This window comes from Epinephelus moara, chromosome 12, assembly GCF_006386435.1.
Source record: "Epinephelus moara isolate mb chromosome 12, YSFRI_EMoa_1.0, whole genome shotgun sequence".
In the NCBI taxonomy this organism is placed as follows: domain Eukaryota; kingdom Metazoa; phylum Chordata; class Actinopteri; order Perciformes; family Serranidae; genus Epinephelus; species Epinephelus moara.
In genome coordinates this window covers 31,608,808-31,627,405 of record NC_065517.1, presented here as the reverse complement: position 1 = coordinate 31,627,405, position 18,598 = coordinate 31,608,808, and the positions used below count along the sequence as shown (strand labels likewise).

The window sequence follows — 18,598 nt, the reverse complement described above, 5'->3', positions numbered from 1 at the left end:
CAATCTATGTGAAACTGCACATAGGCATTGAGGATTGGCATAGGTAGAAGGTGACAAAGCTACCAATGGGTATGGACTAGTTTTTTGTTTTTTTTTAAAGATATTTTTTCAGGCATTTTTAGCCTTTAATGGATAGGACAGACAAGCGTGAAGGGGGGAGAGAGAGAGGGAGTGACATGCAGTAAAGGGCCACAGGCTGGAGTCGAACCCGGACCGCTGCGGCAACAGCCTTGTACGTGGGGCTCTACCACTAAGCCACCGACGCCCCAGGGTATGGACTATTTTTTTTATTTTTTTTTATTTTAAACAATAATAGGGTGATACAATACAAAAACCCACAATTGAGACAAACCTTATGATAGCGACAAAGTAAGGACAAACAAACACAAAAAAATGAGCAATAGTTGTAATCACAACCGGTACAATTGACAAAGTATTGTCTCTGATATGCTCATTCTGTTCTTGTTCTTTCGATTATATTGATATTAGGGCCCAGTCTCTTACAAAAACCCCCAGAGTTCCTCTCAGCACATGTGATATAATCTCTCCAATGTTAAAAAGAACATAAGTTTTACACACCACATCGTAACGTCAGGGGCTCTTGATCCAACCATTTTTGTAAAATTGTGATACGTGCAGCGTACAAAGCTACTCTAAGGATGTATCTGTACCTACATTCATGGCTGCAATCTAATCCCAGTACACAATTAGGTGGATGTGATGTGAAAAATGTATTAAAATTAAAAAATTATAATGAGCTCATCATTGCTTTAAAGCTTACCTTGGTATGAAATGATTTATTTAGGATTTATCGAAAGAAAAGTCTCTGCAAAAGTGCAATCAATTTGATTAAGAAAACAAAAAGAGCTTGGTTACAGAAGCAAAAACCAACCTCACACTGACCTGTTGTATAAAAAATACCTAGACATGGTTTGATGTGAACGATTTTATCAGGGAATACATGTCAAACTGATCAAATCCCTGATTTAGATACATAAAGATGCATCATGTAGGATAAGTGGGATCTGACAGTGAGGTTGCAGCCAAAAGAGTAAGTATCAACACAACTGGCCCTTTCTAGTGGTGCAACATGGCTCAGAGTCCTGCACTTGGTCAGATACCTGCAGGTACCAGACTGGTGACCTGCAAAAAAGTTATTTGCAGGTGGTGTTTTGTCTTAACTTTACTTATGGGTTTGGGTATGAGTGGAAAAAAACATGCTGGTTGGATCATGTGTGTTGGATGATAAATATATTTAAATAAAATAAAAAACAATACTAATTTAATCTAATGTTTTAACGTTTTAATCCTTTGACTGCTGACTTTGTGTGTCAGCTCTGTCTTCTCTGCCAGCTGGAATATGAGAGCTGCTTCAATCAGGTACGTCACTTAACAGGCACGTTAACTGTGGAGATGTGGCGCTCAAAGTTATGAGAATACGGAAAAAATATTTATTTACCTTGTTTTAAAGTATAATGACTGGGGTCCCAAAATGATCACTTTAAATGTGGTGCCTAACCAAATTATTTGAGCAGCACATGCTTATTGAAGGATGTGCAGTTTCAGGTCAGGACACAGACCTTGTGTCAGTGGGTCGGCTCAGGTTGTGGAACTAATTGGTCATATGTGCAGGTGTCTAGGTGGGTGCAGTATTGCATGTCACTATTTTTTGGTTTCAGAATGGGTCTTGAAAATCAGACCCGTGTAGGACTCTGACATGGCGTGCTCTGCAGAAGAGGACCTGATACCTACATAGATATGAAGGGCTCATTCTAAGCTAACAAATACACAGTGATTCTTAGTTTAAGGTGATTATACACTAATGAAAACGTAGTCATGAATATCATTCATGCCAATATTCATTCATTAATTTCTGTAACCGCTCATCCTATTAAGAGTCTCTGTGGGGCTGGAGCCTATCCCAGCTGACACTGGGCGAGAGGCAGGGTACACCCTGGACAGGTCACCAGACTATCACAGGGCTGACACATAGAGACAGACAACCATTCACACTCACATTCACACCTACGGACAATTTAGAGTCACCAGTTAACCTGCATGTCTTTGGACTGTGGGAGGAAGCTGGAGTACCTGGAGATAACCCACGCTGACACAGGGAGAACATGCAACAAAGCTAACCACTGCCCCACTGTGTCGCCCACTTTGAGCTGATAGATCCCTATAAACCCTTCACACTGAACCTTTAAGAGACCCGTCATAACAATTTATGGCAGGGCAACTTACTTGCTTCCACGTGTAATTTTTTAGGGTGTCTGTCTATCTTTAATAAACTTAAAGGAAGTAAAGATCTTCTTGAGTAAAGAAAAGTCACCAAATCTGGGTCACATGTATAAAAACTACAGCTGTTTCAAAAGACTGAATCTATAAATGTAAGTTGCCCTTGGTACATTGATTTGTTGTTATATAATCTGTGCAAATAATTAACAATCATGTGATTGCTTTAATTGCTTTTATTCCCTCTTGATATCACAAGTACTGTCGACAACAACATACTTGGGATAATAATCAAGCCACTCTGATCCTGATTCTTATCCGGAGACGTCAGCGACAGAGAATATTTTACACAGGAAGTCGTCTCTAAACTTTTCATCTCGACATGAACAACAATGCCGTTATCAGGGGAGAGCGTCTCTGATAGATGCAAAAGACACAGAGAGAAGGACTGAAGTCGCAGAGCTGAGGACAAAAACTACAGTCGTAATATACTGTAGTGGCAGTTATATTGTTATTGGGCAGAATTCTTTGTGCTATTATGGGAGTACGTCTTTATAGACACGGTATCTAGGGTGTAATTTATTCACCAGCTTCAGGAAATACCACCCTGCCCATGATGGAACTTCCTCCCCGACGCTAACCCAAACACCCCACTGGCTCTTGTTGACCGCAACACACACACACACACACACACACACACACACACACTGCACATACATCACTGAGGAATGACATAGTTACAGCACAGCAGTCCCTCGTAAGCAGCCTGCAGATGAAATGTGAGCAGCTACAGAGTTAAGAGTGATAAAGATTATTCAAAATTTTCTAGTCAAAAAATGCCAGCTGTTTTCAGACTAATAGATTTCTGTTTGTTAGCAAACACTGGCTGATTGCCAAGAGCTGGTTTCACTATCTGAACACACTCTACTCTGAACCACCACAGCAACACCTGTTCAGGTATGTGCTTTTTCCCTGACAGAGCCAGCATTAGCAGCTCAGAGTGCCTGTCCTAGTTTTGGCATTGTCAGCAAAATTGCGGGGGAAAGTAATTAATCTCGCACAGAGATGTGAGTATTCTCCACATTGTCTCGTTGGCTTTGACAGACCTCATTTAGAAGCTATTGTAAGTGAGGAAGAGGAGGCGATATTTAGCACAGTGCCACTGGGACATGTAGCTAGCATGGACACATCCACGGGCCTGTCAGTTGACTGGGCGTGTGTATGTCAGCGAGGGCTGAAGAAGTGGGGCGCCACAAAGCTTCTTACACAGCAACGGCAGAATCCATAGGGGTCATCTGTGGCCTGACACTGGTGTTGGAAACATATGGCCACTCAATGTGAGGCCAGATAAAAGAGGTGCCAAATGATAAATATGTAGCATATAAAAGTCTTTTATGTCACAGGTTTTTAAATCCTTGTTAAAGCAACTTTCACTGATGTGAACAAAGGGCCGCTGTTTGTTGTAAAATTATTTTTAGTGGGAACCTCGTTGACATTTAAAGAAAACACACCTATTCTTTTTCTGGTCGAGAGTGAAATGAAAAGGTCAGAACCACTCTGTAAATATAAAGCTGGAGCCAGGAGACTGCTAGCTTAGCATAAAGACTGAGAGCAGGGGGAACGCTAGGGTACCAAAAAAAAAAAGTTCCATATTTGGGGCAGACAAAGCTAGTCACCATGGACACAGCCACAGTGATGTCACCTTCTGGTTTATGGACTACCATTCCAAAGCTTCAGATTCCGCCCGCAAAAACAATGATTTTAATTAATCTTTCATTCATTAATTTTCCTTAATCGCCTATCTTGTTCAGGGTCGTGGGATGGTTGGAGCCTACCCAGCTGGCAACCTGTCCCTGGACAGGTCACCAGACCATCACAGGGCTGACACATACAGTACATTTACATGCACAGCTTAATCGAGCTATGCTCAAAATTCGATTTTGGCATCTAATCGGACATCTGTCCTTGTCCCAGTTTACATGCAACTGAGATAATCGAATTACTGACGGGAACGTGTCTTCCTCCTCAACACTAGGTGGCGATATGCGTCGTTTCAGAGGGTTAATACGGCCCCCTTTCCAGTTGACCTATTACGTCACTTAATAATAAACAACTGGAGTCAGGCGGCAGACCGGCATTTTCGAACAACAGCAAGATGGATAGCCGTACAGCTTTGTTCATCTCGTACGTAATGCACGCGTTACTGATTGTGCAGATAAGGTGCATGCTATCCTTCGTGGTCATGGTGATTTCGAGAGGCAGACAAGGACGCTGTATGCTGTTGGAGGGCTACAACAATAGCATGTCTTTGATTCTTCCGGGGTCATACGCCAGCGCGGGGGGTGTGGAGCATGCACACATGCATTGTCTAGTTTAACTCCGATTAAGGCGTATACATGCCGGAGAAAATCGAATTCCAATCGCATTATCTGGGTGTCTTAATCGGAGTTGGAGAACTCCGATATTAGTCGGAGTAACGCGTTTGCATGCACTTCAGTTGTCCAGTTATAGTCGGATTAAGGCAATAATTCATTTTTTTCAAGTGTCATGTTCCAGTTATAGTCGGATTAAGGCAATAATTCATTTTTTTCAAGTGTCATGTAAACGTACTGATAGAGACAGACAACCATTCACACTCACATTCACACCTACGGACAATTTAGAGTCACCAATTAACCTGCATGTCTTTGGACTGTGGGAGGAAGCCGGAGTACCCAGAGAAAACCCACACTAACAGGGAGAACATGCTCCCCCAACCCAGGATTCGAACCCTCTACCCTGAGTTTAAACCAGGACCCCTCTTGATGTGAGGTGACAATGCTAACCACTGCAGTACCGTGCCGCCTGTATCACAAACCCAACACTGGTTCCCACTCCCTAGCCACCCTTAGTCTTTGTGCTAAGCTAAGCTGCCCACCTCCTGAACTGATGTATAAAGAGACCTGGATACAATGTTGGAGGCGGGGTCCCATTCGTTCCTGTAAAAGTAACTCGGTGGCACATGAAGCCAAAAAGTTCAACTGCCTTGTATGAAATCACGACGTAGAGCAAGCCCACTAGAGACTTTTGTTCATCATGGCATCACATGACAGATGTAGTTACACTGTTTGGCTACAACAAAAATTGGCTTTGAAGCCCAGCGCACTTCCTGGGGACCTGGGGTCTCTTTTATAAACATTGTGTATGCTTCAGACCTACAGTAAAAGAGACATAAGAGTCGTACGCCACTTTGGAGACAGGGAATTGGCAAAACAGATGGTGAGGTGGAAGCCTAACTGTAGAAACTGTCGAATAATTTTTGCCGCATGCAAATTTTGGCTTTTGTCCGTATGTACACTTTTATTACGGATCCTACGTATTGTTTTATAGATGAGATGCCTGGGGTCTCACTCAAACTTTGCATACGCACAAAACGAAACCTAAAAGAGGCATACACCACTTCCCACTATAACGTTGTTCATTCATTCATTTTATTTAGCTGCTTATTCTGTTGGGGTCATGGGAAGGCTGGAGCCTATCCCAGCTGACATTGGGCGAGAGGCAGGGTACACCCTGGACAGGTTACCAGACTATCACAGGGCTGACACATAGAGACAGACAACCATTCACACTCACATTCACACCTACGGACAATTTAGAGTCACCAATTAACCTGCATGTCTTTGGACTGTGGGAGGAAGCTGGAGTACCTGGAGGAAACCCACGCTGACATGGGAAGAGTGTGCAAACTCCACACAGAAGGGCTCCCCCACCCTGGGCTTGAACCAGGAACCCTCTTGCTATGAGGCGACAATGCTAACCACTGCACCACCTGAAAGAGGCGCACACCACTTCCCATAATAACGTCTGGATGGGAGACACTTTGAACCATGCTTACGAACATTTTGGAGACGGGAAATTGGCGACACAGATGGTGAAGTGGAAGCCTGATTGTAAAAACTGGCAAATATTTTATGGCGCACGTCATTTTTGGCTTTTGCCCATGCGTAATACCCCTGGTCTTTTGGAAGTAGCTTTATATACAATGGACAAATATTCTCATCTAACTCTGTAAGTATATTATCCAAAATGTAGAACTTCTGTCTTTCTGAGCCACCATTTTTATCTTGTCTGTTCGTTTTTCTCTGGGTCTCTCTCAACATTTTGACTCTTCCAGTTCGTCACTGTAAATCTATCCTGACACTCACTGTCAACGCTGCGACCTGGACTGTAAGCAGCTTCCTGCACAGCAACCTAGAAGACTAACTGAGCCGAACACACAGGAGCCCTTCAGCCAATATTGAGACAATATAACACACAGTCCATGTACAGGAAAAAAAACCCTGCAGCATACTCTTCATGGAATAGCTTCCACAGCAACGATGCCTGTGCAGAATTTAAACCAACTGTACCACACTTCACCTCCTCGGCAGCTGCGACACAAAGAGCCTCAGCCTTGTGTGGTTTTAACTTCCCTTTGTCAGCCTGTGTGCTGTTGTCTAGGCGCCGCACGGTCCTCAGGAGACGCTGGAGTCAAACCTCCAGACACCCAGCGCGGGCCCTCTGGGGGAAACCACATCACTGCTTTCACAACTATTTACATATCAGACGCTTCACCTGGGGAGGACAAGTTGATGCTTCAGATATGTGCGGCGAATCAACAGTCATGCTGCAGCGTTTCAATCAACACATACTGTTGCACGCCGTCCACCTGTTTTGGAAACGGACTCACTAATGACTTCACAATTGCCTCATAGCAGATTCACCGTGTTCATGAGGGTGCAATAACGCAGAGAGCTCAGCCTCCCGTACTGTACACCACACACTGATGCTACTTCTGAATCGCTGTCTCCCGGTGTTTATCTACCGGGTAGCATTACAGCAGAGAGCGTACTTGTTGTGGGGGTTTGGCACTTTGTTAAACTGCAGAATTAGTCATGTGGACAAGATGCATCCGACACACACACAAACACACACTTTAACTCCGAGGCATTTCCCATAGAGGCCCTTAAGGAGCGGCAACTACTGTTCTATGATCAAAGGCTGTGAAACAAGAGGATTAACACACACACACACACACGCACACACACTACTGAACAATTCTGTCCACAGCAAGGACAAAAGAGATGCATCATATTCAAGACTGAGCAGGAAAGGAGGCAGAATACACACCAGAATAGCTCATAAAATTGATTAAACATAATAATTCCTTCAAGCCCTCTTTGCTGAGGAGGTTTAAACGACACTGGATTGCCTGTAATTTCTTGCGCGAAGTGTCGTGAGATCAGAGATGGGTTCAGTTTAAGTCTGATCCTTTACTCCAGCAGCAGATCGATACCCTTTTAACACAATCGCAGGGTCCAGTTTGCAGCTTGCAGTAGTGACAAGCACCCACACAAACATCAAAACATCATCAAACGCAGCTTTGAGTCTTGACCAGAGGGAAAGATTAAAGTTTAAAGAGGGGGCACGACACAGCTGCTGCTCATTGGTCAGCTCCGTCTTTCTGCTTCTGCTTTTATTTTATTCCTTTCTCTCCCGTCAAGTTCATAATACCTGCCCTGACCACTCTGCCTGAAGTGCACATTCACCCCCTGCAGACAAACACATCATGCAGGAGGAAAACAAAGTGTTCTTACCATTCATGGCTGCAGGTGAAAAGCACGGGCAGAGAGGGGAGTCCTCCACTCAGCTGGCTAGCTCTCAGACATCTGCAGAGAAAGAGAGAGGGAGAAGTGTGATTGTGTGTGTGTCACGGAGCGGCGGGTACAAGTGAGGGACGCGAGTGTGCGTGCGCGAAGTAAGAAAGGGAACAGGGACGATACAGATGCGAGCAGGAGCCAACAAAAATAAAGAATCTCATCCTCCCTGTTAACAATGCGAGGAAGGCACAGTGAGCGGCGAGCGCGGCGAAGGGATGGGGATGACAGAGCGAGGGAGGGACAGTGGAGGAGGAAATAAAGAGACAGCAGGGAGATAAAATGACAGAGAGGGAGACAGAGAGAGGGGAGGATGAGGAGGGAAGAAAAAGGAAGAGCAGAGATACAGACAATGCCACCAGGGAGATGTAGGCATGAGGAGGACAGACAGTTGAGACGGAGACGGAGGAGGGAGGAATGATGGTGGTCTGAGAGGAAGGGAGCATTTATCATTGTCTGCTCTCGGATCACTGATGGCGGCTTAAGCCAGCAGCTTCCTATAAATCTGACTGTAACTGTATTTCTCCATTGTTAACGTGTCCGTCATGTGGCTTTCTGTGCAAGTACCATTAAACTATCGGCTTTGGCTTTTATTTGGGAGTATAAAAATGTAATTATTTTTATATTTGATTATATTTTGGGCCTTTTGTCTTTATTATAGGACAGCTTGAGAGTGACAGAGACGAGGGGATGACACTCAGCAAAGGGCCGCTGCAAAGGTCGCACACTCCACCAGGTGAGCTAGAGGTCACCCCTATAATAAATATCTATCTTAATATACATATTTGTCTTGACAGGCATTTAAGTATTTGTTTTATTGAAACAAAATAAATAAATAAATAAATAAAATTAATTGTTTTCTTTAAAATATAAATATTTGTCTCATAAAAAATAAAAGTTTTTATCTGTTTAGGAATATAAAATATGTCTTATTGGAAATATTAATATTTCTCATTGGTATTTTTAAGCAGGGATATAAATATTTCTTATTAGGAATATTAATGTGTATTATTAATAATAGCGGTCCTTGTTTGTTTAGGATTATATAGAAATGTACCTAATATTTAACTCGCTAAAAATTTATGTATTTGCCCAAGTAAGCATACAAATATTTGTTTTAATATAAATATATATATTTGTTTTGTTAGAAATACAAATATGTATTATTAGGAATATGAGTATTTTTTGAATTTATGACCTTAAATATTTTCCCTTTAAAAACACGGATGTACATAGTTGCCCGATTAGAAATACAAGTATTTTTTTTTTAATTACAAATATAAGTTATTGTCTTATTAGGAATAAAAATATGTAAGTATATATTTTTTAATTATAAATATTTTCCCTTTTATTAGTATGAATATTCACCTTATTAGGAATATATGTATTTGCCCTATTATGAATACAATTCTTTACCAATATTTGTTTTATTACAAATATAAATATTTGTCTTCTTAGGAATACAAATATGTATTATTAGGAATATAAGTATTTTTTCTAATTAAAAATATAAATATTTTATACTATTAATCTAAAATATAAATATTTTAGATTAATAGTATAAATATTAACATTTGCCATATTACAAATATAAATATTCATATATATTACAAATTTAAATTTTCGCTTTATTTTGGGAAACAAATAAGTATTATTAGGAATATGAGATTTTTTTCAGTTAGAAATATAAACATTTCCCTGTTAGTAATATAAATATTTTCCCCTTAAGTAGTACAAATATTTAGCTTGTTGTATATTGTTTTATTACAGATATAAATATTTGTCTTATTATGAATACAAAAAACATATTATTACTTTTTTTTTCCAAATTAGGAATACAAATATTTCCCTTTAGCAGTATAAATATTAAACTTATTAGAATTTATTGTATTTGCCCTATTTATTTTTTAATTAAAAATATAAATATTAGTCTAATAAGGATAAAATATTTGTTATTAGGATTTTTTCCCCCATTGGGAATACAAATATTTCCCTTTAGTTCTATAAATAATTACCTTATTTGGGAATGTATGTATTTGCTCTATAAGGAATATAAATATTTGTTTTATTACAGAATTTATTCTTTTTCCTTGTTTGGGGAAACAAATATGTATTATTAGGAATATAATTTTTTTTTCAGTAAGCAATATAAATGTTTCCTATTCACAATGTAAGTATTAATATACAAATATGACTAAATATTAATAAATATAACATAAATATTTCCCTTTTAGTATTATAAATATTTAACTGATTAGAAATGTATGTATTTTCCCTATTAGGAATACACATATTATCTTATCATAAATGTAAATATTTGGCTTATTGGATATATGAATATTTGTCCTAATAGAGGTAAAGAATTTTGTGCTATGGAAAGAGCTTGTCATCAGGGACATTTCTGATTAAGCTGAATAATAAAATATATATATGCTGCATGCACACATGTATCTGCACATACACACACACACCACACACAAACTAAAGCCCTGGATGAATGCACTGAGTGCAGCCTGTATCCACTGCTGCCGGTGGGCAGGCAGCCTGGCCCACCTGATGAGACTCTGTGGGATCTCTGGCAGAGTCCCAGGAGGTAGAGGGGACAGATGAGCTCATGCAGGTACACTCTTAAATTGAAAAAAGGTGTGTATAGTCTATCATTTTTTCAGCACTGCTGCAAAGTCTGACACGTTAAAAACCCTCTGCAGGTGGAGTTGCACATCTATTGTTTCCTGTCCTCTCCATTTTCTCTTGCTATTTATTCTCTTCTCTGACTTTGCTGTTGTTGCTGAATCATTTCTCAGTCCAGCCGCTCCGACTATACACTTCCCATATTCTCCGTCATCTGTGCTTGCTACACCTTCAAATTGAAAATGAACACTTCTTTATAGAGGTGGTTTTCCTCCTTCTTCACTCCAAGCCAAGTTTCCCGTCCCTGCAATTTCTCATTCCACTATTCCTGCAACTCTTTCAATCTCGTTCCTCAGATTGTATTAGTCCCTCCACTCAGAGCGACCCCTTTATTTCCTCTTGTTTCATCCATCTATCTACAAGCCTATAGCTAACAAGCCAGGTTTCTGCTCGGCTGTGATTCCTGTCAGGTCGAAGCAATCTCCTCTCGGCTTTCACCAAATCATTTCTTCACACTTTTTACCTCCCATCGCTCTCCACTCTATCTTTTCCATTTCAGCTCCCCTGCTTCTTATTCAGCCCTCACTTTAACATGCATACCCTCTTATATGACTCCCACTCAATTTCTCTCATCCCTTCCTCTCCCTTCTGCTCTTGTTACACTGTTGCTCCGCCACCGGCTTCCCCCTTTTCCTCTGAATTCCTGGAGGGGGGGAGTGTGGCTGTTGTAGTAGCCTATAAATCATTCTCTGCACATGCCGACACTGCCAATTACTTAAGAGCAATGAACCGCTCACTGTGGTGTATACCTCTGCATACACTTGAATATATGCACGACTATAAGAGTGCACGTTCACACACAACGTGACCAACAAACACACACACACAAGTAAACAATGGTTGCACTGTGGGTCCAAAACTCATAAATCCATCGAGGAAAATATAAACACAAATGTTCGGACAATACAAAGGAGGCAGTTCCTCAAAGAAAATCTTGCTAATCAAATTAAAGTAACACTTAACTCTATGAGCAGCCATCTTCATTTGTTACTGCATCATGAACAGAGATTTTAAAGCAGGGATACTCAGCTGGCTTTGCCCGGGGTGCACTTTAGCAAAATGACAGGATGCCAGGGGCCAGTCAGCAGCCCTGCATATGTACGTAAGGGCATTTCTAGGTTTCTAGGACTGAAGTACGCCCAACTGCATAGGGGTAATTGCAGCCGGACAACAACATAAGTTAAGAGGGCAGAAAATCCAAGCAGGGTGGTTGGGAGAGGTGGTGGATGGGTCAAACAATCATCGACTTTCAACCTGGAGGCTGGTGTTTGCTTTCTGTATCAATAAAAAGCCGAACCCTATCATTTTTTTCTGGGCCTAACCATGTGCTTTTGTTGCCTACATCCAACCATGTGCAAGTGAGCCCGATCTCACTCCTAAGTGATTGAAATCCGGCAATTGGGCATGATACGCGGCCAGTTGCCGTTATAGTTTAACTGCGCCTAGCGGCATCAGGGGGAAATGTGGCGAGACAAGGCCGAAAGTTAAGGTGGCGTAAGTCCGACTGGGGCAGGCGGAAGGGTTGGTGGATGGGTCCAGCAAACACTGACTTTGACCCGAGAGAGCGGTGTTCGCGTCCCGTTAGATTCTAAAGCCAAACCCTGTTCTTTTTTCCTAAACCTAACCACGCATGTTTGTTGTTGAAGGAAAATGTAGGACGTAGTGCATTTATTTTGCAAGAGACTGTATGTCAACGTTAAACTTCCTGTGAGATCAGAAGTGTATTTTGAAAGAAGACAATGTATGTAACGGGCAGAACTTGATACGGCGTTCCAGGACGTCAACAACCAACACACCCAGGGTACCTTCCACATCGTCTCTGGATGTGGAAAGTCCACAAACTATTTTCTTTCTGCTAAACTACACCTGCAAACCAAATTGCTGCTCAGAAGGAAGCGTGCATCTACTGCTGACTCACCTAGAACAGGCCATCAGGAAGTGTGCCGGGCTTTGAAGACAATTTTCGTAGTGGCCAAACAGTGGAATTACAACTGCCAGGTCCATCACGTGATGCCCTGCGGCCCAAAAAGCCTTTTTTCCATTGACTTCCATGGCAAAAGAGATGTCTGGAAAACACTGGATACATTTATGGAGCGTCACAACCACCACAAGATGACTCATTTCACTATGGGGATTTAATCCATTGGTTCCGATAACATTTGGAAAGTATAGAAGAGCCCATGACTGAATCATTTCATCCACATTCAAGTTTACAGAGTGCTAAACTGGAAGTAGCCAACTTGGCTAGGAAAAGTCTCTAGTGTGCCTACTCTATGGGCCACAAAGTGCCAAAACAGTGCCGACCATCCGTGTAATTTTATCTGCAGCATTTGAACTATTTTGGTTTCATGCGGCACTGAGCAACTCTCATAGAAATAAACATGGCCCCACCTCCAACGCTGTATCCAGGTCTCGTTATACATCCATGCTCAGTCAAGGAGGACGCCATTGATGTCTACATTGCATGCTGTTATAAGCACGTGCTTCTTGTCCATGAGTAGATGCACACTTCCTTCTGCACAATGATACAATTGGCAGAAAATAGTTCCTACATGAAACTGCTATCAACAAGGTCTGTGGATTATCTTAAGCAACTGTGTCATGATTTCTGGAAAGAGACATTGCTGTTGAGTTTCTTAAATGTATTTTTTGATTCTTTGAGCACCACAAGCTGAGTGCCATCTAGTTCCATTATATTGGAGAGAAGGCAGACATCTCTACAGCTGATATCTCCAACACTCTGCAACTCACACCAAAACAATCTAGATTGATAAACAGCACTATAGGGAAGAGGAAAAATATGTGTTTATGATTTTGGGATGGACTGTCCCTTAAAGCTAGCACAATCAGTTTATACAATAATGTCATCATCCTGAGACAGACAGACTTCCCATCCACAAAAATTGAATCCCATGAAGAAATAAAGGGCTAAAATGAAGCTGTGTTAGTAACTCACTGTGTGCTAAATAATATTAAAGCTTCAGTGTTTCAGCTGACACAAGGCCAAGTAGATAATGCCACAGTATTCATTATTGGGTCAACTATTACTTTATCAAACTAAATAACACAAAAACATTCTCCTAATAGCACCCTGAGCGACGCAGGTCTATGTGTGAGTGTAAATACTGTATGTGTGCACCTTACACTCCCTTATGTAAACACTTTGTATGAAGGTACTTAGCAGAATCTCATCCGCCCTCATACACTTTTGTGCCCTGAGGTGTGTGTGTGTGGTTTAAAATGCAAGATAGTATCTCCTATTGGCTACGGAGAGCCTCCTCTGTTCAAACAGGACACATCCTGGATAACAGAATCAACACCCTCTACAGTAACACCCACAGCACCTTCACTAAATGTGCGTGTCATTTCTAAATGTCCATGGAGTGCTTGAAATTCATCGTGCACTCCTGAGATGAATGCATTGTTAATTTGATTTACCTGAAAGCTCAGTCTGTGCTACTGATGTTATGTTCCAAAGAGAAATTGAAAGGCAGTTATGCCACAGGGAAGCTCACAGTGCAGATTCAAATGCTGATTCAAATCATGCCAGCTCCTGGCAAACTTGCACAAAACTAAAAGGTTTGATCATAACTGGAAAGACCAGAGTAATGGAGGGGAGTTTGGGCTGAATGTTATTAAAACTGTTTGAGATATATACCATATCTATATACTATAGGCTGATACTGTTTATGGATCCATCTATGATAGATATCCAAACATCTGTACAAACTTCATCTAACCACGATGCTTCATGAATGGAAAGATCAACACATAGACGAATATACATAGATTTGCCAAAACATTAAAACCACTGACAGGTGACGTGACTAACATTGATCATCTTGTTACAATGCAATGTTCTGTTGGGAAACCTTGGGTCCTGGCATTCATATGGATTCCGCCTGACGTGTTCCACCCACCTAAACACCAGTGCAGAGCCAGACACTATAGGACATCCTCCAGAGGTCCTGTGTCCATGCCTTGACAGGTCAGAGCCAAGTCCAATCCAAGGAGGACCCACCACAGACTGGGGGTACCTCTGCGGTACCAGCACGTCCCTTAAATGTTCAATCAGATTGGGATCTAGGGTATTTGAAGGCCAAGTTAATGCATTATGCTCTTTGTCCCATTCCTCGGGTCATTCCTGAGCAGCTTTTGTGGTGTGGCATGGCAGAAGATGATCAATGTTATTCATTTCACCCACCAATGGTTTTAATGTTTTGGCTGATCGGTGTATAGTATGTTGATATTATATATATTTTTTCTTTTCACCCATGATAGACTGATGGACAGATGTATGTAGATACCTAGCTTTCCATTTTCATCAAGGGAAGGATAGGTATCCATGCAGGTATCCATCCATCTGTTAGCCTATCATCGATATTCAGTGGTTGGACCGATAGATGTACATAGATTGGGTAACCCAGATCTGCATGTCGAAACATGAGTATTGAATATGAATACTGACAAGGCTGTAAAACTGTGTCAATAAGATACCTGACAAAGTAAAAATACATTAATGTATTCAGGACGTTAGTTCAAACTGAACACAAGTTTGAAGCGCAAAAAATTGAGGAAATGTGCTATAGGTGGCTCAGCTGTAACACCCCGTTACAACTAGCCTAGCTACACTTGCTGGGAGTTGGTTACATAGTTCAAAATGGTGCTATGTTTTAGGCAACAAGACAGTTGTTAAGATGATATATGGTTGGATTCGGTGACTCACATAAACAGCTCAGTAATCGAAAAACAAGTATGACAAAGAAATTTATTTATGTCAGCTGAAAACGCTCTTTGTCACTGAACTCAGCTGAAACACGTCAAATTATGTTTGGTGGTATTGTGATCAACTGGCCGGAAGCACGAAAGGATCAACCCTGTGTGACCACATAAAAAGTCAGCGTAATAATTTACCTCATGTTAGAAGGTTCGCCGTGCTCCCCTAACTTGGCCCTTGATATTTAAATAACGTCTATTGACAACTACGTGTTTCTGAAGGTCTGTGGTAGAACAAGTGGGAGGATATACAGCAACAGTATTTCTGGAATATGTTTTAATTATTCTATATGTGATTTTAAAAGTGTAACTGAAGGCATTTTCAGACCAGAGACACTTTTTCATAGTTTTGAGAACCTAGTTCAAACACTGAAAACACCACGAAGCAGCGAAGTGCGACAGAGCTGCCATGCAATGGCTATGGAAAGCTGCGGCAGCCGCTCTGAGCTGCAGCCGTTTGATTCTGCGGCAAACTACAAGTTGGGAACTGGTCAACCTTCAGAGGCGAATTGCAGCCAGAGAATACTCACAGCCAATCAGTAAACAGAGTCATGTTACTCCTGTGACATAAGAACACAAGTTACAAACACTGTCCTCCCGCCTAAAACACATGAACACGCCTCCAGGTTGCAGACAGTTTAATTACTGCCGCAAGCCGCACTTTGCTGCGGCTTGCTGTGTTTTTGGCCTAAAGACACCCCTATTTGTTGTGTCAACACAAGAACGGAGACTTTTTGCGGGACTTTTTAGCTCTTATTTCAGGGTAGGTAATCTTAAGTTAAATGCAGAGTGATTGGTCCGGATGTTGTAAGTGCACATTGATTTTTTCCAACAAGGCCAGTGTGTCATCAGCAACCACCATTTTTAAAAACCTGTTAGTTATGTAAACAAGACTACGCAAAACACAAACAACAGCTCGTAACAGAATAATAGAAGGAAATGCAGACCTAGGGACAGACCATGAAGTCCAGGCTTTACTGAGCATATATGTGACAATGGACATACACTCAAACATCAAAGTGAAAGTAACTTTGCTGTACCAACCACTAGCCGGCTTACAGTACGTCACTTCAGCGTTTCTATTGACGATGTAAATCTGCACACACTGTGATGCCACACAGCTGGTTCAATATCAGCAAAGTTTCCCTTTATATTCATTGTCTTGTGTGGCGATCAGCAGTGATGTGGTGGTTCACTTTTACACTGTGATCTGTAGCCTATAGTTCGGCTTTAGCTTCTAACTATCTTTGTCTTTTTAACCTGTTGTTGCTGCTGAGTCAGTTTGACATCCTGGATATATCCTTCAAACACAGACTGTAGACCCCTCTGTCTGCTTCATGCTGGAATCACTTTCCAAAAATATGATAATATTTCTTCAGGGAGTGCAGTTAGTTACAGTGTGGGCTCCATGCTTACTCTGACAGCTTGTGGGACCATCGCAAAGGGGCGGGGCTTAGTGAAGGGTCAATTGCCCCTTGTGCTTCCATTGCAGCTGCCAGCTGCTGCCCGCTTGTTCAAAACTGGACCACTTTCAAAAACAGTTGTTCACATCAGTTTCTGTGACCAATTTACACAGGGTAATAGGGTCCAGAGCTGCCAAAGCTATCCTTTAACTATTGGACAAAAGACTTCGGGGGCCCCATAGATCCCGGGTTCACTGTATAGCGAATGGTTGGTTAGCTCATCTTGCAGAGCAGCTTCAGAGGCCATGTGTCAAACTCTGGTTTTAAGATCTTTATTATTCAAAAAGGCTGCAGCAAGGCAATTACAGGAGTACAGTGAGTACTCTGCTGTGTACACTGACAACTTAAAGGTGACAGGGTACACACAATGCATTGAGGGTGGGCCGCCAATAGGGGTGGACATAATGTTTTTTTGCCCCAGGGCCTAACAGGTTAACCTGGTCATGCAAGTGATGGCAACTGGACTATCTTTGTGTAAAATTACAAAACAAACACTGGGTTCAGATTATTTTGTCAACACACTATTCCAAGGTCAAAACTTTCACACTCATAGTTTCATGTGTTCACGGTGCTTACACAGGCTACAGACAGGCCAGTGTACTTCTCATGTGGGTCTGTGTTGCAGTGCCAAAGCCAAACAGCTCAGACATCCCTCTCTCTGCAGCCTTGATGGTGTATTGATGTTTAAAAACGCTCCATGTAGCACTTTAAAAGTTTTTGATTTGGGGAACATTGTGAGTCGCTTTAAGGGCCAGTGGTTTGCTGACCCACTGCACCCAGGGAGAAAATGAATCAAAGAACCTTTGACGCTGCCCTGCATGCTGATTGACACCTGTGTGTGCCGCACCGAACCGCTCGGATGTGCGTATCAATGTGTGGGCCTGTGTGCGCGAGTGTGTCTGACACACACTCCTCAAACAGAGGGGGACCCTGTTCTAGCAGACACAGCCCAGGAAGCTTTGCTGAGCCGGAGGAAGAAAGAAGCCTGTGTGCATGTGTGTGTGTGTATGTGCTTGTATTTTCTGCCTATTCACAGGACCACAGACATACACAAAGGCATCCACACACACACACACACACACACACACACACACACACACACACACACACACACACACACACACACACACCTTCCTCTGCTGTGCTGCAGGTGAAAACTGCTTAAACTGGAAGAATCCCTGTTATATTTATCCCTTTGATACATTTGTGGGTCAGCTCGAGCAATGATTCACCAAAGCCTCTTTCACTTTCTTTACACTTCAAACACAGCAGCACGTCCCACCTCAGCTTCTTACCTTTGGTACCGGACTTCTACTCAATGCCAAATTGCCTTCAATAAAGCAGTCACGCTACTGTGACTGTCACATGAAATTGGACCCATAGGTGCCCACTTTCAACACAACAATGAATGTACACTTACCCACCACTTTATTAGGTACACCTGTTCAGCTGTTGATTAGCGCAAAAAGCTAATCAACCAATCATGTGGCAGTAACTCAATGCATTTAGACATGTAGACATGGTCAAGACGACCTGCTGACGTTCAAACTGAGCATCAGAATGAGGAAGAAAGGTGATTTAAGTGACTTTGAACGTGGCATGGTTGTTGCTGGCACAACCATCTCTAGGGTTTACAGAGGATGGTCTGAAAAAGAGAAAATATCCAGTGAGCAGCAGTTCTCTGGGTGAAAATGCCTTGTTGATGCCAGAGGTCAGAGGAGAATGGCCAGACTGGTTCAAGATGATAGAAAGGCA

The 18,598-nt window shown here is 41.9% G+C and overlaps 1 protein-coding gene across 3 annotated transcripts in view; it reads right to left on the bottom strand.

The window, feature by feature from the left end:
* Positions 1–18,598, bottom strand: part of LOC126398560 (intersectin-2-like) — a 134,949-nt gene that overhangs the window by 59,134 nt on the left and 57,217 nt on the right. For all 3 annotated transcript variants that reach the window (XM_050057999.1, XM_050058001.1, XM_050058000.1), the window contains one exon: positions 7,854–7,925. In XM_050057999.1, coding sequence (XP_049913956.1) covers positions 7,854–7,860 — 7 coding nt within the window. In that variant the 5' untranslated portion in view covers positions 7,861–7,925. The remainder of the gene's footprint in view (positions 1–7,853; positions 7,926–18,598) is intronic.